The sequence below is a fragment of the Anneissia japonica genome, unplaced genomic scaffold (assembly GCF_011630105.1).
Source record: "Anneissia japonica isolate Jap-2015-1 unplaced genomic scaffold, ASM1163010v1 scaffold287577_len299045_cov155, whole genome shotgun sequence".
Taxonomy (NCBI): domain Eukaryota; kingdom Metazoa; phylum Echinodermata; class Crinoidea; order Comatulida; family Comatulidae; genus Anneissia; species Anneissia japonica.
Genome location: NW_022686369.1, coordinates 73,885 through 96,574, shown reverse-complemented (window position 1 = coordinate 96,574; position 22,690 = coordinate 73,885). Strand labels below are relative to the sequence as shown.

The 22,690-nt window shown below is 37.8% G+C and overlaps 1 protein-coding gene across 1 annotated transcript; it reads left to right on the top strand.

The window, feature by feature from the left end:
* Window positions 1-7,260: 7,260 nt before the first annotated feature.
* LOC117116816 (probable flavin-containing monoamine oxidase A) lies at window positions 7,261-21,384 on the top strand. The gene is made up of 11 exons (XM_033260915.1): window positions 7,261-7,561; window positions 8,433-8,520; window positions 9,887-10,058; window positions 10,381-10,495; window positions 11,928-12,085; window positions 12,970-13,150; window positions 14,758-14,858; window positions 16,566-16,739; window positions 17,365-17,451; window positions 18,224-18,324; window positions 18,877-21,384. The coding sequence occupies exons 1-11, from the start codon at window positions 7,405-7,407 to the stop codon at window positions 19,040-19,042; spliced, it is 1,500 nt and encodes a 499-aa protein (XP_033116806.1). The 5' UTR covers window positions 7,261-7,404; the 3' UTR covers window positions 19,043-21,384.
* The last annotated feature ends 1,306 nt before the right edge of the window (window positions 21,385-22,690 follow it).

Sequence of the window (22,690 nt, the reverse complement as noted above, 5' to 3'; positions counted from 1 at the left end):
CCTTCCATTAAAATATGCACATTGATGTATTTTTACATAACTCAATCAGCTTTTTTCCATAGTCATTAAGTTTTACAATCAGAGTTTGATCTATTACATAATGACGTGCCTATTATATTTCATACTCATTGTTATCAATTGGGAGGCAGTTAACATCGGCAAATAAATTGGTACGATCGAGAACTCCAGTCCGGGCGTTAAAGTCTCCAAAGAATATAAAATTTGTAATATTGTATTTAGCACGTATTTCTGACATAGTTCAAAATTCTCAAATACGTCCGTTATCATCATTATAATGTGCACATTGCAACCGGACCATCCGCACTAACCAATATGCCATCTGCTGTGACATATGTGACTCTTGGTTCCACCGGAATTGTAGCGGTCTAAGCAAGACTGAGTTCCATTTCCACTTTACTGAAAATACCTACTGGAACTGTCAAGTCTGCACTACCGCAATTTTCTGACTCTCTTTTTCTGGACACAACGGACCATGAAGTACCGGTAGATTATAATAATCACTCCGATAAAGATGAAGGTTTTATTCTTAAATCTTTAGTTGCCTCACAAAGGCAAGGAGTGAATGTAGTACATATCAATGTGCGTAGTCTCATGCCAAAATTGGACGAAATTTTGCATTTGATTAGTATTTTTAAATATCCATGTATTTTGTCATTGCGGAATCCTGGACTACTCCAGATATTCCAAATATTATTACAGTACCTAAGTTTTGACCTTTTCAGGGCTGAAAGGTCTGACAAAAAGGGGTGGCATAATCATTTATGTATCAGATTCTCTCCATTCCAGGATGGTGATTAAGCACATGTGCCCTGACCTTGAATACTTAGTTATTGATGTCAGACTTCAGAGACATAGACATCTTCATGTCGTTGGTGCATAGGCCACCTGGAGGCTCCCAACCTGTTTTTTTGGAAATAATAACCGAAACTCTCCAACACCTTATGCAGTTAACTTCCTTTTCTAACCTTATCTTAACCGGTGATCGTAACATTAATTTGTTAAAGGTACCAGAAGATACAGGGAAGAAAAAATTAATTGGCTTTTTGGAATTTGAATTAACTCAACATGTTAAAGAGCATACGAGATGTGAGGGAGGTAGTGCATCCCTAATTGACGTTATGGCTTCCAGTAGGTCGACCCTTTTAGACGATGTTCATGTACTTGACATTGGCATTAGCGACCACTCACTTCTATATGGTTTGATACCCACTGTTATACCTCCTTTAATAGAACCCCAAACCACCTCTTTCCTCACTCTCCAAGGATGTAATATTGATTCTCTTATCCAAGACCTTAATAATGTCGACTGGACAAATCTGACCGATCTTGTCGATATTAATGAAATATGGTCTGAATGGAAAGCTTTGTTCACACATGTTCTCGATAAACATTATGTAATTAACACTTCACTTTCATTTATCTTCAATCTGTGCATTACACAGGGTGTCTTACCCTTGGAACGGAAGACAGCAGTTGTTCGACCCATTCACAAAGGGGGTTCGCATACTGATATAAGCAACTATATAGACCAATTTCAATCATGCCCATAATTGCTCAAGTTCACGAGAGAATCGTCTATGAGCAAACCTTTAACTTTCTTGACAAACATTCAATACTTCTGTCCTGTCAGTTTGGCTTTCGACCTACCCATTCGGTCCAGGATTTACTAGTTAAGTTAGTCAACGAAGCCAGGTTGGCATACGACAAAAATCATGTTCTAGGTGCTGTCATGATTGATTACTCTCTGGCTTTTGACTCTTTTGACTTCTTCAAAAATTACATTCGATTGGCTTTCACGGTAAATGCTTATCAAAGAGTGAAATGCTGTGATTCTCTTTCTCAGTGGACTCCTGTATTACGAGGCGTCCCCCAGGGATCTCTCTTGGGTCCGCTTCTCTTTTCTACTTATTTGTATGACAAGCCTTCAATAATCAGTTCTTGCTCCTTACTACAATATGCAGATGGCACTACTTTATACTCTACCGGACCAAATTGCGAAGTTGTAACATATAACCTCTCAACTGACCTCAAAATAACTGATACTTGGGCTTCTGATAACCACTTAAAAATTAATACGAAAAAAACATATTCCATGTTTTTTTGTAATGAATAAATTCCGTAGTGAGATTCATCCAATTATCATTAATAATTCAGTTTTTGAAGTTAAGTCTTCGTCTAAACTCCTTGGGGTCGTATTAGATGAAAAACTAACATTCCAAGAACATGTTAAATACGTTAGTATTAAATCTAGAGTAGCTCTTAGATGTCTGTGTCATTTAGGTTTCCTACCACTTGATGTTAAAATCACCCTGTTTAACAGTCTTGTTCGTCCTTATTTAGAATACTGTAGTATTGCTTGGTCTCAGACTTATAATTTCATTCTTCATCCTTTATATATTATCTTTAATAGAGGGATCAGGTTTATCAAACGCTTAAGTCCCAAAACCGCTACTTAACTTAACTTAATGGATCTCTCCACACGGTGGCAATTCCATACTATTCTTTTTATTTTTAAATGCTTCTATTCATTGGCTACTTCTCCGGTTATCGATCTCATTTGTAAAAGAACCTCTATCACCTCTAGGGCCGGAAAGGGTTTATACAACATCTACCCTTATAAAGCTTCTCGAAACTATGGTAGAAATTTTATTGGGTGTTGTGGAGCTAACTATTGGAATTCCCTTCCTTTCACAATTAAATTCAGTGAGGGATTGTCAATTTCTTCCTTTAAAAGGATACTTAAGCTTCATCTCCTTGACGTGACCGGTACACATAACATTGTTTGATGTATTTGGTTGTTCTTGTTTGGGCGTGCTTCTTTTTTACATAATGATATATTTTTTTACATAGTTTTTTAAGGAAAATAATAAAATTTAATAATGATTTATTTTTATACTATTTAAAAAAAAATATAAAAACATTTATTGACGTTTCTTTTTTCTCTATGAATGTGCTGTTTTTGCTGTTTGCTCTGCTTTTTGTCTCTTTTTTAAATTTGTCTGTTGTGATGCGGACTTTGCTGAGTGGGACATTTCCTCTTAAAATATTAATAAAAAGAAAGATAGCTAGATGAAAAAATATATAATGACAAATTATGAATGGGTCTGAATTACCTGGAAGAACAGCTTTAAGCCAAATAAAATCATCATCAAATTCTAATCTTTTAACATATTTTGATAATTCACATTTTACAAATAACAGTATACCGCCCGACACGGCCCTTCCTTTTTTCGAAGCTTTTTTGCTCGGTCGTTAAACGAAACATATTCTTCTATACAAAAATCAGATTAAAGGCCTGTTTATACTTGCAACGACAACGATAACAATAAAAAGCTAAATAGCAAATGTTCATATAGAAAATAAGAGAAGTTTTTACAGTAAGAAGATTCGATAACGATTTATCATGTTTACGATAAACAACATATTTTGACAAATCAATTCAGATGACGTCATAATCATGGAAAACGATAAAATCGTAGTAGTAACAATGATTTTATCGTTTTCCATGATTATGAGGTCATTTGAATGGATTTGTCAAAATATTTTGTTATTGTATACACGATAAATCCTCATCGAATCGACATAATGTTTCCATGGCTCTATATTCAATCGACGTCGTTCAAATACAGTGTTCTAATAAAGGACATGATACTCTCAACCAGTGGCGTATCTGAAGTCTTGAAATGGGGGTGCTGATTTGGGGCGCGAAGGTGAAGTAGGGGGACTCGATGATCAGTTGAGGAGTGCTAACTCGCAAAATAAGGTGATACTTGAAAGTGTTTTTTTAGGGGGGGGGGCGACTAGGTGGGGGCGCGAGTAATTTTTGAAGGGGCGTGCACCCCTCCCTCAGCTCACCCTCTACATACGCCACTGCTCTCAACGAATGTAATAAACAAATGAATAATAATAATAATTGTGTAATAAAATGCTTCTGACGGGATTCGAACCTTCAATTTCTCGCTGTCAAGGCGAGCGTCATAACCATTAGACAACAGATGCTTCATGGTTGAACACATTCAAATAACCGCCAGATACACTCTATTACACAATAGGCCTAGGTACAGCTGAAAATAAATAGTTGTATATGATATAATTCAAGATAGCTGTAAACACTTTTAAATTATATATAATTTAAGACTGTTTACTTATATATAAAACCGACAGCGACAGCGATATATTAAAAAAAATATGTTAAAGATGGGTGGTTACACCCATTTCCCCCCACAGGAATCTCATTCACCGTTTTCTAGTTTTTCGTCAAACAACTTATCTCTGTCGATCAGTTACAATTTTAATATCAAAATTGTTTTATCTCCGGAGCCTGACTGTTTCACGACATATGCGATCATCAGGTGATGAATGAGAAGAGTGTGTAGTGTAATTTAATTGTTTCCTGATATAACATAGGTTTGCTTAGCTAACGGGTGAGGATTCGGAACCGTGACGAAATACTTTACTTAACAGCATAGTTAGCAAGCACTTCGTGCCGGCATTTGGGTATAAATTCCGTTCGTTTGTTTAGAGTAGAAAACACAGACTCTTAAACAAACACATCATCATCAAGAACCTTAAACAAACAAACACACACATCATCACGAGTGGCAAAGAACTTCAACAAACGAACACATCATCACGAGTAGCAAACACAGTATTGTGAAATGCAGTTACACTCAACCCTATCGATCGAGAAAAATGTTGTTTTTGGGAACTAAAACCGTTGCACAATAATATGGTATTTATTGGATTGACTTTTTCATCAGTGGGCACATATCAGACAATACCTTATGGTGCATCCATAAGAAAAAAGTGTAAAGAAATTAAATTGAAAACAAAAGGAACAACATGGATGAATTAAAGGCCTATGTTACAGAATGACAGAGATGGTTATTGATGGTAACTTACAGAAGTAAAATACATGGATACATAACTTGGCGTTCATAATGGAATAATTATGGTTAAAATATATAGACCAATTAAATAAGATACAATTAAATAAAATACTGTAAAAAGACAGAAGTTTAAACAGTTTAATTAGTCAAACAAAGAATAGAAAATTACATTACAAAGAGTACAGTAGTAGGCCTATAAACAAAACATTCAATTTGAATTATTGGCATCAAATAATGTTGAATATATATTACAGTAGTTGTTTACTGGAAAAGTGTTATGAATGTCATTGCGTTCTTCCATGCATAAATTAAATTTATTTTATTTTATTTCAATTACATCCAACAGCGGAATCGCCCATTATAGCATGTCTTAAACATACAATATATAAAAATTGATTTTTAGCAGAAAATATATGTATAGGCCTATGCAGATTTTTGTATGATCGGAAACAAATGCAAGAAAAGAAAGAGGGGAGAAGGAGGAGAGGAAGGGGAAAGACAGGTGTTCATCCAGTTCCCGACGGAGTTACATTTTCTCGCAATTCACATTGGTGCACCTCGGGGTCAGGAGTCTGACCCACCCCGCCAAAAAAAATTAAAAATTCTAGCCCTACCTTTTGAGGACCCGTGAGCTGATTTTTCTTCTTTTTTGTGTTACAATAAGAAAATTAGCAGTCGAGAAAGCTCTTTTTCCGCCATCTAGGAATAACTTTTTTCCCAGGGAGGACCCCGACCCCATTTTCTTTTGGGGATTTATCGATTCACAGAAAAAAATAATACGGTATAGACCTACGTATGCAACGTATGTATACCGGTACACACATAAAAAGGCCTATTGAGAAATGAGAAAAATTTACCTGACCGTTTTCAATAAGGAAAAGCTTATTTCCCGCCATCTAGAAATTCCCCCCAGGGAGAACCCAAACTCCCCTTTGGGGCTCATTTCCCGCTATCTAGAAACCGAAATTCTCCCGGGGGGGGGGGGACCTGGACCCCCGTTTTTCTTTGGGGTTCATCGATTCATGGAATCGAGCTCAGTTATTTGCCACTTAGTTTAAACCAACCATGGTGGGCTGAGGTGACGTGGCGGCGAGAACTTCATATTGTGCCCCCGCCCCCTCCCAGTCAGAAATTCTCACCTCAAAAGTCGGGAAAGCTAATTTCCCGCCTTCTATGAATAAAAATTTTCCCAGGGAGAATCCCTTGCCCCTTTCTCTTTAGGAATTTATCGATTCATGGAAAAAAATACCTATGCGACCGTCCTACTCAATTTTTTTATGTTACACACGTAAACAGACCATATTTAATGTATTAAGAATAAAAAAGTTTACATGACAGTTTCCAAAAGAAGCAAAACCTTGAATTTTCAAACTTCAAAGTCATTAAAAGACACCTCAAAAAAGTAGGGAAAGCTTATCCCGCCGCCATCAGGCATCAAAAAGACCCCCTTCCTTTTTGGGGTTTTAGGGAAAAGGTTGACTCCTACCCCCTAAATTTGAACCCAGATCCCGGTTGATTCATATTCCATTCATTTTACTAGTGGCCCCTCCCCCCACCCCACTTTGAAAAACATTCCGCCGGCCCTGTCACGGCATAGACATCTTTCTGTAATTTGTATTGGTATTCATTGTGAATTACTAGGCCTACTGTAGATCATCGAAAAATAGGTGATATTTCTGAGAGCCTGTAGTGAATAATTTCAAAGTACATATTAAATTGTGATGTATGTCTTCTTTAAATTCTTTGGTTTCCTAATATGCTTCAATCTGTGCAGTTAAATATGAAATAATAAATTGTTTCCTCTCCACCACAATTACACAGGCCTATTAAGCGTAGCACAGACCTAAATTTTGAGATGACCATGTATCCTTTCTTTCTTCAAGAGGTAATGAATTATAACGAGCTTTTTTAAACTTGACGCATGGTACCGTAGGTAAACTTTTCCAATAAATACTTTTCCATTTTTGATATTTTTATATATCAAGTAATTAGTTAAAGAAGATTTATATATTAGTTTGAGCCTTATCAAACCACTTTATGTTATTTTATAAAATATTTTTTCCCTGAAAAAAGGCCTAGCGCGTTCAGTATTAAACATAATTTGTAAATCACATTTATCAAAAATATTTTCAGTGTCTCTGAGGTGTTTTGATATCCGGTGACAGATCTAATAAAAGTATATAGGCTCGTGAGCACAATCCCGTGATCATATGCTCGTGACACATTGTTGTATTATATTGTATTGTATAGACGAATTTATTCGCGCGAATCGACCTATACGCATGCGCAGTTTAATTATCATCGCGAGAGACTCAATTGCGCATGCGTATAGGTAAACATTTGCGGGGAAAACGCCCTTAATTTACAGCTGCCGCGGTGGTATTCAATCAATCAATCGGTGTATATATACGGCTGTGTTTCATTCATTTGTATTTCAACATTGAATATATGGCTAAATAATACAAGAGAGTTGTTATAAGATACATTAAAAAAAATGTCTTTAGAAAAGGAACGTGTCTGCGATAATGTAATTTATGATGTAGTTGTTGTTGGTGGAGGCGTCGCGGGCACATCGGCTGCATATCGGCTTAACCAGGTTCTCTCCAAGAAAGGTAGCGGGGATATCAAAGTACTCCTGGTAGAGGCAAAGGGTAAGTGGTCTAGCTCTTGGTTCCCACTAGGACGCAACGCAACGACGACGCAGAAGTAACGTATGGACGCAAAGTGACGCAACGCGAGCCTGGGTTCGGCGGCTTCCAAGTAGGAACCGACGACGCTACTCAACTTTTGCGTTTTATATTGCGGATCGTCTTTGCGTTGTTTTATTTGTGTATTCTTTAAAAGTTGAATACATAGCTTTACGCAAAGCAAGGAAAATGATAATTTGAGCATACTCTAACCGAGGGATTTGTAGTTAGTGCTTTTGTATAGTTATATATATGCTACGCATCTATACCCAACCGTTCTTCAAAAACTAGTATTTATATATTTATACAGGGGTGATGACAGGATCGGGTGGGGAGGGAGATCTACCCACTGCCCACCCCTTCCCCGGTCAGGGAGAAAAAACACAAGTCGTCGGGGAGAAAAAAATTTAGGCCTGTGTCTTTTTACATAATTAGTAACCTCTAAAATCGATTACATCGCAAATAACCTTTTATTTGAAACCCCGCCGGAAACTCCTTATTGTCATTTTTTGGGGCTTATCAAGAGATCACCACGCCCACTTTTTTCGTCTGTAACATATCTCGCCACACCCACACCCAGTCGGACAAATTCTGGCGCGCCACCCCTGATATTACATTGATTTATATATTTTTCCTGATTCTAGCACAGTAAAAATCATTGCGTTTATGTGCAGTGGTAGGTGGGAACTGTATCAAAGTTCGAATTCAACTTTCAACTTGCGTACGTTGCGTTGCGTACGTTGTCGCGCTAAGTAGGCCCTCTTCACACTGTTATTATAAACATGCAGAAATACAGTATCTTCGCAGTAATACAACTTGGCACTTTTAATTACAGACAGACTTGGAGGTCGAACACTGACAGAAAAAGTAAATGTCGAAGGTGGGCAGGAATTGTTTGACCTTGGTGGACAATGGATTGGAAGGTACAGTAATTCAAAATGATGTCACTATCACTCAAGCGGCAGGATGAAGACACTCAGGGAGACCAAAGAAAAAATATCTAGTGAGAAAAAACATCCACTGGCTGCACGTGGGTGGGGAGTAGGGTGACTGGGGTGCATGTCCCCGGGCCAGATGGTCGATATCCTGTTCACGAATGCCAGATTGCTGAGACCAGTTTGCTGACCCAAAAACTGACGCGGGTATAAGCCTCCCCCTACACAATATTGCGTCAAGTTTGGTGGGGGGATGTGGGTGGGCTTATCCAAAGGATCCAAAAATGCAGATAGTCAAAAATAACACATAGGGCCTAATTTGTAGGAATTTGAAGCAATGGCGTATCTAGAAATCTTGAAATGGTGGGGGGGGGGCTGATTTTTTTTTTTGGTACGCCACTGATTTGAAGGTTTTAATATACAAATTCTATTGTACAGCGTCTCAATTGTCTTTTGTGTTAAAAGCCAATGTCCTACGGTAGCCCACAACTGTCACGCACAATTTAAATAGAATATCGCAACAAATTCAAATGTACCTCGCACAATTACAGAAGTCCGCAACAAATTCAAAACTATAGGCTCGCACAATTAAAGAAGTCCGCCACAAATTCAATAGTTCCCAGCGCACAATTAAAGAACTCTGCAACAAATTCAAAAGTACCTCGCACAATTAAAGACATATTAAAAGTTCGCCGCACACAATTACATAACTCTGTTCTTCACCCAAAAAATTCGCCCACAGGAATGTGGGCGCATTACTTCAAAGACAGATGTAGGTCAATACAGTAGGTTTGACTAGGTAATACCCTCTATACAGTACACAGTACAGTATGTGTACCTGTCATTTGGGGCCATTTTTCCCGGGCCTTTTTTCTGGGATCTTTTTGTCCGTGGCCATTTTTTCAGGGACCATTTTTTCCAAGGCCTTTATCTACTGGTACATTCCAGTACAGTAGTATACTGCTGTACAATAATAATTTTCTATGTTTGAAATGTGTGTAAAATAAGAACAAAATAAGAACATTTTGAGCCTGAAATCAACCAAAAAATAAGAACACTGAGCCTGGGCAAAATTTTACTGGTTTTAATAAATTAAAAAAAAGTGTACTTGGTCGGCCGTATAGTACGTAAATGCATCTGATTTACGATGTATTTCAAGCTGTCAACTCAAACTTTAAAGAATATTTAGGCATTTCATTACAAAATAATTTATTACTGCACTCAAATCTTTGGGCGGGGATTATACACCCGAGTACCTCATTTTGCATGAAAATTACGCCAAAGTCAGGGGTGGGCCTATACCCGATTTCAGAAATAACCTGTAATCTCATGTTTGTTTTTTTCCTAATTTCAGAACACAGCACCACATTATATGGCTGATGAAGGAGCTTGGGTTGGAATACTATGAGCAGTACGCAGCAGGGTCAAAGTTCCTGCGGCTGAGCGATGGCAAGATCCGCAAATTTAGCTCCAGTCTAAAGGTCTCGTTTGTGGGCTTACTTGATCTAGGGTCTGTGATAACGAAGGTAAGAAATGTTGCTGCAGGTATAGCAGAAGGGGCATGGGCTCATTTCGGCCAAGGTAAGGGTGTGCGAAAAACTTAGATGTGGAACTAAATTTTAGTATTTTAACCCACATAGTGGAACTAATTCTTCTATGGGGAGGGGAATGCATCCACATCCCTGCTTCCCCCAGCCTATGTACATGGGAGGAATTTTTATGTGGAAAAAGTATTTTGTTGCAGGAAGTCAAATTTATTTTGTGTTGTAACAATTAACAATTTACTTTCTAAAAAATTCTGGCATTAGGAAATGTACAGAACTATAACATAAATTATATTCTTTCTAGATGAATCGCATGTCAAAAAAAGTACCTCACGATGACCCCTGTGCATGCAAGCAAGCCGAGGAGTGGGATAGTATGACTGTTGACACGTTCCTGAAGAAGAACATGTGGACCAAAGGTGTTAAATTAATGGCAGACTTAAAGGGAGACACAGAAGTACATTTCCTTTATGTTCCCTCCGGTCATACTAATTACCGTCAATAACTGTCAACAAGCGTTGTTGACGGTAATAAGTATGCATGAACATTTACTAATTATCATCAACAAGCGCTGTCATACAATTAGCGTCCTGTGATATACACATTAGTGTCAGACCATAAAAAATATAAAAATAGGCCCACACAAAGCCAACATACTGTATGTCTGTCACAGTCTGAGAGTGCCATTTCCAGCCATGGATCCAGAGGTTACCATTCTTAAAAAAATCTCAGCTTGGGTCTACGAGCTCAGTCCCCCTGTCAGACAGCTTAGGCCTCCCCAAAATGCTATCCTAGAGCCATTACTGGTTAGTAGCCCTAGTCCTAAAATAAAGAACTATAGAATTATTTATAATAATTACTGTCAACAACACATATAATTAACAAAACGCTTGTTGATGGTAATTAGTATTAAATGTACACGTATACTAACGCTTGTTGACGGTAATTAGTATGACCCGGGTCTTCCCCTATGGGCCCCTTGGATCACCCTCTTATGAATAAATTAAAGTGAAAACTTGAGGTTGCTTAAATGATATCAGCATCTAAATACTGTACACCGTTTGAATCTTTTTCTCCATATTTAATATCATTATTGGTAGGTATCTTTTCAGATATCTTTTTCATGATGTAATCTTTAAAATGAGGGTTATTCATTTAAATTACACAATTCAAACCTTAGTTATTGGGGAGTGAAAACAGCACTCTTAAACGATAACCAGTGTTTTAAGTAATCGCCTTCCAAAGTATTTGTACCTACATTGTTAAATGGAATAACCTACCAAAATAAAGTTAAATAAACGATTTATGACCATTTCCTGAACTAAAGGCCGTTTTCCACTAGACAAATTTATTTGCTCAAATTGAAAGCTTTGGTTGGCTCCCTGAGCTCTGATTCACACATATTTTCACTTAACAAAAAATAGAAACAGTTCGAACTACTGATTTCGCTGAAGTGAAAAACACCAATGGAATTTTGAATGTGCATGCGTGTAGACCGACACTTTCAATTCGCGCAAATAAATTTTCCTAGTGGAAAACAGGCTTAAAGCGTCGATCCATGTGCAGGCAGCACTGCTACTACTGCTATTTCTACTTTTTGCGAATGGAAAAAATGCGCGACAAATTAGAGCCCAGGAACCGAACTGACGCCTTTGAATCGCGCAAATAAATTCACAAGTGGAAAACAAGCTTAAGACTTTAGGCCATGATTGATTAGACATTAAACTGTTAGTGTTAATCTAAAAAAAAAATTTGATCTCCAATATTTTATAGCTCATTTAATCAACTGGCCTGTGTTGACAACCTTTTTGCCAGAACGTGGTTCATTTCATAAATTTTGATCGTTTCCAGATGCTCGTGAATTGATTGATATTATCATCTCTACAACAAGTGGAGTGACTCCGAAAGAACTTTCTCTGTTAAGCCTACTTCATGGTGCAAGCGGTGCTGGGGGCTTTGAGGAAATGATGGAAAGCACCAAAGAAGGAGCTCAGGGATTTCGCATCAAGGTAATTTTTTTGTGTGACAAGCCTAGAAATGGTTATGATGACATCACATCCTGACCATACTGTATATAGGCACATCATCACTATATATGGGCATACAACATATTTTTTGTCAAAGAAAATATTTGATTATCTGGACAGAGCCTAAAGCCCTGTCCAGACTATCAGATTTTATCAAAAACATGTGACATGCCTAAATATGGTCATGATGACATCACACTATGGCCATATATAGGTACATCATGACTATATATGGGCATCATGACTATATATGGCCATACAACAGTTTTATCAAAGAAAATTTTGTATTCTGGACAGAGCCTAGTGTGATATATACAAAAAGAGGAAAAAATTAAAAATATGCTGTGAAAAGACTTTAAATATGAAGGAACTATTTGTTATTCATGCATATGCATAAACAGTGTAACAGCAGTTATGTAATAAATCAAAATAAAATCACAATGGATTTCAATTATATGATTTAGGCTGAGCCCAACTGTTTTATTATAAAAAGTCTTGGCACAAACATGTTTCAGCACTGCCATCTTCGGTGTAACGATGCTTAAAATCACTTAAAAGTATTTATAGGAGTGAAAAAATGCAATGAAATTTCATGGTAAATAGGTGAACTGGAGCATATGAAAAAAGCATGAATAAAGATGTAGAAATACACCAAATGGGAGGTGGAGCATTCATGTTTAAGGAATTGAACAATGCCGGAGAAGAAATGCATGAATAAAGATGAGTAAATGAATGAAGCCGGTAAGAACAAAATTAAAGTCGGGCTCCGACAGAAAAAAGTTGTTTGATGAAAAACTGCAGAATGGTGAATGAGATACAGATTTTTGAATATTTGACTGTTTACATACTACAGTATATTTTTACAGGGTGGTGCTCAACAAATCTCTGAACTTGCAGCTGAAAGGATTGGTTCAGAGAATGTTTGGTTGGGTGAGCCTGTGAAACTTATTGACCAATCAAATGACGAGTTTGTGACAGTGGTAACTGAGTCTGGAAAAGAGGTGAAGACGAAATATGTGATCATGTCAGCTCCCATTAATTGTGTTGGTATGTTGATATAGATATATATATAGATATATATATATATAAAACAAAAAACTCCGGAGAGAAAGTAATAAGTTGCCAGGTATATATTTATTTAATAGTGAGCAAACGTTTTCGGTTATCAACCTTTGTTGTATAACAAGAACACTCAGTAGAGAGCATATCTCCGACCACTGCAAAACCCTTTCTATAAAATAAACCTCTCAAAAAATGTTCCTAATTTACTTCAACCACTACCACTGCCACCCCAACTCACTTCGCTCCACTCCTCTTCAAAAACGTAGAATAACTTGTCTCTTTCTTTTAAAAGTTACACTAACATGAAAGTTTCACTTGGATGATTTGATTAGTTTTTGAGATATCTGATCTGCAACATTTTGCTTTGAAGGGTCCATATCAACACCAAAATATAATCACTTCATTTTTCGAACGCCTTTAATTGTATCAGTTGTACACCTGCCAATTCCTTACATGTTACATGTTACATACTAGCACGTTTTAAGGCCAACTCAGACAGCGTTGGCCGACGCAGCCCGACGTGATTTGTTGTCGCGTCGGGTCTGTGTGAGTTGAACGCAGACGCGATGGTGTGCGTCGGGGGCAGTCGCGTAGTAGAATATTAAACGTGTTTAATATTTTCAAGATATTTCTCACGACGGCTTAAGACTGTCCCCGACGATAAATCGGGTCGGGCTGCGTCGGCCGATGCTGTCTGAGTTGGCCTTTACTCTTTATAGCTTAGAAACAAAATACATGCAATGCATTGATATGGAAATAGAAATATGGGGATTTGGTTTTTAGCATCACATGTTAAAGTGTAAAGATGTATTAAACCTTGGGTTATACCAAACAATCCCTGTAACTGGCATTCAAACCAGTGCCGCTGTTTTGGGGATATTTTGTACACAAGAAACACGCAGGACCTTAAAAATTTAAATAACCCTCAAGATCACCCCCTAACTTGGATCATGACCGGTGCTTGATAATTTCTTCCTTGTAACTTTGTTAAAAATTCACGAAAGTAGCATTCATGTCAGTTGATTAGTTTTGGGATATCTTGTCTAGGACAAATTCCTTTAAATGGTCCTTGCATCCACACCCTTCTCTGTACAGTCACCAAAATTTAATCATTTCTTCATTGGGCTATACCTAACACTCCCTGTTATTCTCAATTATGTATGTGCAGCCGCTTTTGAAAAATTTCGAACACAAGAAAAAAAAAACCAGCAAAGCGTTACACACACACACACCCGCACCCACACACACCAACATCACAAAACGAAAACATATATCTCCTGGCGGATATAATAATAATAGTGGAGATTGTATAGCGTCGGTATATCCATCAAGCAAGACGCTCATGGCACTTGGTACAGTATGTCCACCGTAACTCGATCTCGAGCTCAATCAATCACTTTTTTCACTAAAATCTGGGCATGAGCAGGTACTGCATGTGGCACATGAACAGAGAGTCCTGCTAGCATAATCAGCTCATGAGCAGTAGAATAAAATGAGCAAGTAATTAATGCTCATTATAATGGGATTGTCAGATGATATTAATGCAATCTGAAAAAATCCTGTGTTAAATTTCCTATTGTGATTAATTCCAGAAAATATTGTATTCAAGCCCAGCTTGCCTATGGACTATCATTTCCTTGCCCAAAGGATGCCTGTTGGTCACAACCTGAAGTTTATCGTCACCTACAAAAAAGTAAACCTGCCAATTTATTTTCCATAAAATAATGTTATAATAAAGATAATGATAAAAAAAAAGTGGTAATGATGATGAGGACGATAGAAACAATGAGGATGAATGCGGCAGGAGCAATGACAATGATGGTGATGTGTGGCACAGCGTGTGAGGCGTTGAACTTTTGATTGCGGGACCGCATTGCTTTGTGTCCCTAGGCAAGACACTTTACCTACGTTTTATTCTCTCCACCCAGGAGTACAACTGGGTACCTGGTATGTTCGAACACAGCCATGCGCTGATTACTAGCTGCAATATTGCGGAATTCTCCCCAGGGAGCTGAGTATAACATTGGCGGATCTAAGGGGGTCAGGGGGTCCTGAAATCCCCTTAAAAAAAAATTTTCTAGACCTACAGTACCTTTTCAGGACCTGTGAGCTGAATTTTCGTTGTTACAATGGGAAGTTGGGAAAGCTCATTTCCCGCCATTTGGAATCAAACTTTTCCCAGGGGAGGACCCTGGACCCTCCTTTCTTTTTGGGGTTCATCGATTCTGGGAAAAAAGAATACGTATTCAACTACTCAATTTTTTTTTCTGTGTGTACCATTACACACAAAATTTACCTGACCATTTACAAAAGGGGAAAACGTTGATTTTTTCAGAACTTGAAAGTCATTAAAAGACACTTCAGAAGTCGGGAAAACTTATTTCTCGCCATCTAGGTATCAACATTTTCCCGGGGAGTACCCCCGCACCCACCTTCTCTTTCATGGAAAAAAGAATACGTACGCAACAACTCAATTCCTAAATATGCTTTTAGACCACAATATTATGGATTGGCAATCAAAATAGCGTTATTTGGATAGGAAAATTTATAATTTTCTTCAATTTTTGGTCTGACGACCTAGTCGTTCGTCGAACGAAAAGGGTGTCCAGACCTGTCCGACTTTGGCAAATGCCCTCCCTGCTGGCGCCACCACTGTATGACAGTAGTAATTTGTTCATGCGTGGCATGCATCCTGACGTATCAAAATATGGTAGCATTACAACTAGCTGTAAAATGATTCACAGTTATTTTAAAGATCCCTCGCAGCAACAGGGCGTTTTCAATTGCATGACTTAGTAGAATGTAGAACGTAATGACGTCATTAATATTTCATCTGCGCGTGCAAGAATGTTAAGTTCTCGTCGTGTGGATTCTAGGAGGCAATTTGACCAAATCAACTTTGTGCAGAGAACGTACCATGGTCATGCATGAGTGAACCCGTTGTAAAGCTGCGTTGTCCCTCTGCTAAGAGAGGAGCTTAGTTCAGTCGGCTAATTTGGTTAGCCACTGTGTGTGCACTGAACTGTGAAGACCTCTAGGTCCTCGGTTCAATTCCCATCGCTGCCTCTCCTTGTGTTTCAGCTGGAGGGCAAGTTACAATAGTGCACTGTCTTTCGGATGAAACGTTTAGCTGTTGGTCCCATGTGCATTTATGGCCCATGTGCACGTTAAAGAATGCAGTACACTCTTCGTAAAAGAGTAGGGGATTGTCTCCTGGTGTACTGCCCAATCACCACCAGAAGGACCCCACTGGAAATAAGTCTTCTTCTAGAATTTCATGGGCTATCCTTGGTGTTTACACCGAATAAATCCAATCCAATCCAATCCAATTCTGACTCTAAAGAACCCTTGTGTGCCGACAGAGCATTCAACTATTGTAAGAGTATGTTTTTTCACTTAGGCCTTTTGGAGAGAAGCTGGTCTGTCTGGAGAGATAATTAGTTTCGGTGGTGCGCCGGTAATCGATGGTTGCGATACAGGTCCCATTCAAGTAGTGCTTGACGCGGTCACAGATAATGGAACTCCTGCCTTGGTTGGCTTCTTTGCAAATTCACGTCAGTGGCGGAAAATTGAGGTAATATACAGTGGTAAACCCTGGAGGGAAATTTGAAACTGAGAATTTAAAGTCCTTTTCAAAATATTGAATTTTGTTTGACAAAACAATCTATAAAGCAGACAATCACTGTGCCCAATGGTTGTCCGCCAACACAATTGTGTTTAATGACTATCCCTTTTAGGATATATTTTCTAGGAGGAGGGAGGGGGGGGTGAGATGTCTGACAGGGAGGACTTGAAGTCGTAGGCCCCAGCTGGGGGAAGGGTTTAAGAGGGGGGGGTTCTCCCTCCCAAATGAGATTATTTTAAGAACAGGTACCTCTGGATGGCCAGAAATGACACACTTAGACTGTGACAGACGTGTGTTGGCTTGGCGTGGGCCTATTTTTATATTTTTTTTACTTCGACTTCCTGACGAACACTGTATGATTGGGGGACTTGACCTGTCCAGTTTGGGCCAGCCTCCCCCCCCCCCCCCGCTGGCGTCACCACTGCTCCCACCGACAATCAGCAGAGGGCGTTGTGTCGTCTAGTGCTCACAGACAGGTGGTACGACCTTTGTACAATGCAGTGAGTACCCAACTTAACAGTTGTATTGTTTGAGTCTCTTGCTATTAAATTTTTTTTTTGCTTTATATTCTCAGCTCTCTGTGAGGAGACGAGAGGTGGTGAAACAGCTAGTAGAGTATCTTGGCCCTGAGGGTGGGGATATAATTGACTATGTTGATAAGGTAACATGCGAGCCCTCGGGAAGTTTTTTATGTATTAATCTAACCCTTGTATAATAATTTCCACTAGTGTATGATATGCAACTATACTATTACTGCATATTAGTCAAACAAATCAAACACTACAACTAATTCAGTTTGATTTTCAATTCGATTAATAAACTACTTTTGGTTATATCACATGATGCAAAATCTAATGGTATGATTTCACTGAAAATGATATATATTGTTTATACAAATTCCATTAAACAAGCTCTTGTAATCTCGAAAGCTCCGATGAGGGCAGTAGAGTATATTAAAAAAGCTAAAAAAAAAAAACAAACTTTTTAACTAAAGCAAACAGTCGATAGAATGCACACCGCCACCAGACCACTTTCAAATTGAACTTTACTTTCTGTAATAAATATGTAGCACCCAATTGAACTTAACTTTGGGATTGGTAAATATATTAAATCTAAGCAAATTGAAATATTTGCAGTACCCACTGCTACTTAAGGATCGGTTTCAACTGTCACTAAGTGCAAGCTTGGTGGTCTAGTGGTTATGACACCAGGCTAGTTATCTGTCGGATGTGGGTTCAATTCCTATCTCAATCAATTGAAAATTTTTCACAAGCATTTGGGGACATACTGGGTATTTGTTACGATAACATCAGGTAGGGCAAATCATAACTCCTGTAATTCAAATATTGATTTTAATTGTTCAAATTTAGTAGCTATTAATCACAGAATATGTTGGCAGTAAAAAATGCACTGGTTAATTATGTCCTATATAGGATTGGGCAGAAGAGCCGTATAATGGTGGATGTCCAGGCAATTTCATGACAACTGGTGCGATTACACTCTTTTTCAAATCCTTACAGAAGACATTTGATAGGTGAGATTTTAGCTTATTCTGATAAGCAGTTGAAAGCCAACATTAAATGTAATATATTGATGTCATTAGCGTGTGCCTACAGAGAGGCACTGCAAATGAATGACGAAACAGACAGAATTCAGATGAATGCAAAGCCCGGCCATCCCATGGTAAAACAACGTAACTGCTTTTATATTTTTGATAAGTTACATTATTTTTCCTTGGAACGGCCGAGTCAGTCATTTCTGTTTATAAACTAAAGCTGGGCACACACTATGTCATATGACCGACGACCAGATGAATCCTACCCTGCTTTCTCTGAGCGTTAGATGACAAGACAAACAGATCGTCATTAAAAATGATACGTTGAACGCATCATGGCTTTGCGTTTTCAACAAAATCGCGTTGGCCGACGACCGCCGGACACAGGCGAGGCATCAAAAACCCTGCCATCCTCATATCACCTAAACCTACTTGACCAGTGTTGCGTCAAATTGCGTTAAACCAGTGACTTTCTCAAATTACAATAAATTCTCTGTGCTGAATACATTTATTTTTCCTCTTTTTTTTCAGAGTACACTGGGCTGGTACAGAAACTGCCACATTGTGGTCTGGTTACATAAGTGGAGCTGTCCAGACAGGACTGAGAGCTGCCGATGAAATCCTTAACAGAATGGATCCGTCGTTGACTCAAGATGGCCTCCTCAAATCACTGGACAATGAGAGCAGTGGGGACTAATTGCTAAATTCTCAACAAAAATCTGTGACCAATGCTAGGTTTACACTATGTTCCCGGTGGCCACGGCAACCCTGTTTGTCCGAAATGTAGTACGCCGTGGGATTTTGGCAATTTTTTCCGTTTCAAGTTTCCGTCTTGACTTTTTTGGTGGCATAGCTTTGCCTTCTTTCATTGCTTGGTCTTCACCGACTGCTTCTTGTTTCATTTGTGGCGTTTTTCCTATTTATGCTTCCCATCCCAATACGGTCTGCCTCCAAGTTATGTTACGACCTATTACGTACTGTCACGTTTTGTTGCATTCACCCCGTTTCACTACGGCCTACTAGGTTTCTCATTCGCACCGTGACTGCTGTGCCAAATTTTTTGAGTTTAAAATTCTGCGCCAGCATCCGCGGCAATCCAACCTGTCACATTTGCACATCCCGTCCCCCAACGTTGTTTCACATTGTCTCATGTCCATCCCATTTTGTTCACGGTAGTCTGAAACGTGGTTGTCGTGGCCACCGGGAACAAAGTGTAAACCTAGCATGATCAAACCATTATGGGTGTAATGACTATGCCACCGGTCAAGGCATAATACAGTCATGTGGTTTGTCTTTAAAACATAATCTTGAGCTTAAGTGCTTAGCCCAATATGTATTTTGAATATTTAGGATAAACTTCACCTTGTTATTAAGGGCTAAGAATGATACCTCAGTTATTAGTCATGATTTTACAGTATATCCACATTTGACAAGTTTTGTGAAAGATTTGTTGAAACTGGCATATGTGATAGAAGGTCTTATTTAAAACATTAAGATACAGGTTGCAATATTACTTACTACTGCTGATTTTGTCATGCGAACACTACCTGCATGTGGAGGGCCTCAGGAGACAACTGTGCTGTTCATGAAAACAAAAAAGCTTGTTGAAATATGCACTGTCTTCACAGACTTTTGTTTGGTAGTGAATACAAAACTACTTGACAACCGATGTGCGTTTATTTTGACGCACTGTTTTGTTTTTACTAACTAACACAACCTACTTCCAATGTTAGTTTTTGTGATTTGAGTGACAATATTTCAAAACAATGATTGACAACGTCTACCACGCTATTGGATGTTGCCATCTATTATTGATGCTTTTGCAGATTTGAAATTAAGTATTTACTAGCAAATTCTGTATAGTTTTCTAAAGTAGAATTATCAAATATTTTCTTTTTAATATTTACAGAACTAGCTGAAATTTCTGTTGGACAAAAATTAACTAGATAAAATAAATGTATTAATCTTAAATAATATTTAAGTTAAAAAATGGATTTTATATCAGTTTTATAGTGGTTTTATATTTGAGAGTATATTTTGTCTACCAAATGTATTAGATTACATTCAACTGTTTTCCTTAATATATGTTAAAGCTTTAGTTAGTTACAGTACTTACTGATCCTGCAAATCCTCAGTTGGATGTAGCATCCCTGATAGCTACACGGAAGGAAGCTCTTTCTGTTGCCATTCTGCCTGCCTAGGCTAAACTGATGTTTAGTAGCCTTTCTCCCATCGTATCCTTGGTCGTCCGCTACCTCTTTTTCCCTCAAATCTGCCTTCCATAAATGTCTTCTCTAGAGAAGTGTGACGTTTTATTAGCCATGTTTCTTCAATGCCCAATTGTCCTCTTATTGATTAATTTGTTCTGTGTTCCCTCCACGAAACGGCCATTACTCTTCAGTAACACTTCATCTCAAAAACATTTTATGGCAGCCTTCACTTTTTCATTTAGAATCCAGGACTCGCATCCATACAGTATATCTGTAGGGAATATGCACGCTCTTAAGATTGGAACTTTTGTATATACGTTCTGGCCTTTCCATAGTACTTCATCTAATTTTGTTCATCCCAATTACTTTCCTTCTTTTAATTTCGCCAATATCTGGCTAGCATCTTCATGTCTAGTTACTATTTTAAGAGGTTCACCATCCATCAGGATTATCGGATTACCTTCTGATTCTGTCTTCTTCCCATTTATTTTCAGATTTTTTTCTTTCACTCCCTGCTCTAACAGCACACAAGAGTCTTTAGCATTTCTGCACTCTAAAAACAATATGGTATCATCTGCATACCTCATCTCATTAATTCTCTCCTTGTATTATTATTTCATTGAACTGCCCATTGTTTGCTAGATAAAAATCTTCAGTATATACATTGCTTTTATAGTTACTGTAAATTAGCCAGTGTTTGGCGGAATTGTTTTCATCTGTGTCTTGTTGATGGCAGTTATGGTTACTAAGTACTGTACTATATAATAAATTTTGTATTGTTTATTTTACATGATTTTCATAGTCAAATAAATACAACAGTATCAATAAAGTTGAATATTAATTGTTTATTACTACAGTACATGCACTAGGTTAACTGATGCAGAAAAATATTCACAACAAAATATTGTACAAATTTACATTATATTAACAAATATTAACAAACATTAAAAAAATATATAATAAATAATACAAGACGTACTGTATAATCATATACATAATGAAATATGTTCAATAGAATAATCATGTGTTGTTGTAGAAACCACTTGTGACAATGCTATAATTAAATCATAGTGTTTATAATTTTTACCTTAAAATTTTTGGTAACAAATACTAACACAAATTGTGAATATATTAACATACCGGTAGCATAACATTTAGCAGCATCATCTTCACATCAACGAGTTTTGAGAAATCAAACAAATATAAAACTGACAGATTTTTTTAAATACTAATTTAATGTTGTATTGAAGGAAAGAAGCTTCATTGTTATGACAACAGCTGTTGGTGGGGGTTGGTTTGGCTCCCCCTATCGAACAAGAATGAACCGCATTTTTCGTCTGATGGTACTTGAGATTGTTGGCCTAAAATTATCTATTGTGATTGTAGTTCACAAAATTGCTGATTGGATGCCAAGTTTCAAGTGATATATGAACCAATTCAAATTAAGTTACTATTATTCCTGACCAGAGGGCCTACAGCAGATGGCTTCTTGGTTTAATCTAGCTGTCAGCAAAGTTCTGAAGCTACCACTGGAATAATGCCAGTTCTTTGCAAGGGCCCAGTTTTATACACAGCCAGTGGTTACTATTTTTTATACTATACTTATAAAGGTTTTTTCAACGACTTTAGATTTTAAAGTAATTAATTTCAACAATAATGCAACACTTCAATTCACCAGCGAATTGAACTCCCTGAATGAATAAATTAAGATGTTTTATACCAACCATCAGAGCATTTTTCACACACTATTATCTACAAAAACTTCCCAGATAAACTTTCCTTTTTGACGCAATGCATCCTTACATAACAAGCAACAATTATATTAGCAAACCAAAATTGTTTACAGGTACTTCTTTTTAATTGTTTGTGAGGGGTAAACAATGGGAGATGTCCCATTATACCAGACATCCTAAATTGGAAGAAGTCCCTTCCGGGAGATCTGGTTAAATGTTTCTTAACACATCTAATACCATTTTGCTGCACAGTGATAAACATCAATGCAGATGGATGGCTGAACGGTTAGCCACAACCTACAGCCATAATATCGGTGCTGGTTCTAATGGCACACTTGTATATGGTTCTGGTGGTGGAACAAGTCTTCTTGGAATTTGCAGGGGATGGTTTTTTTTTTTTCG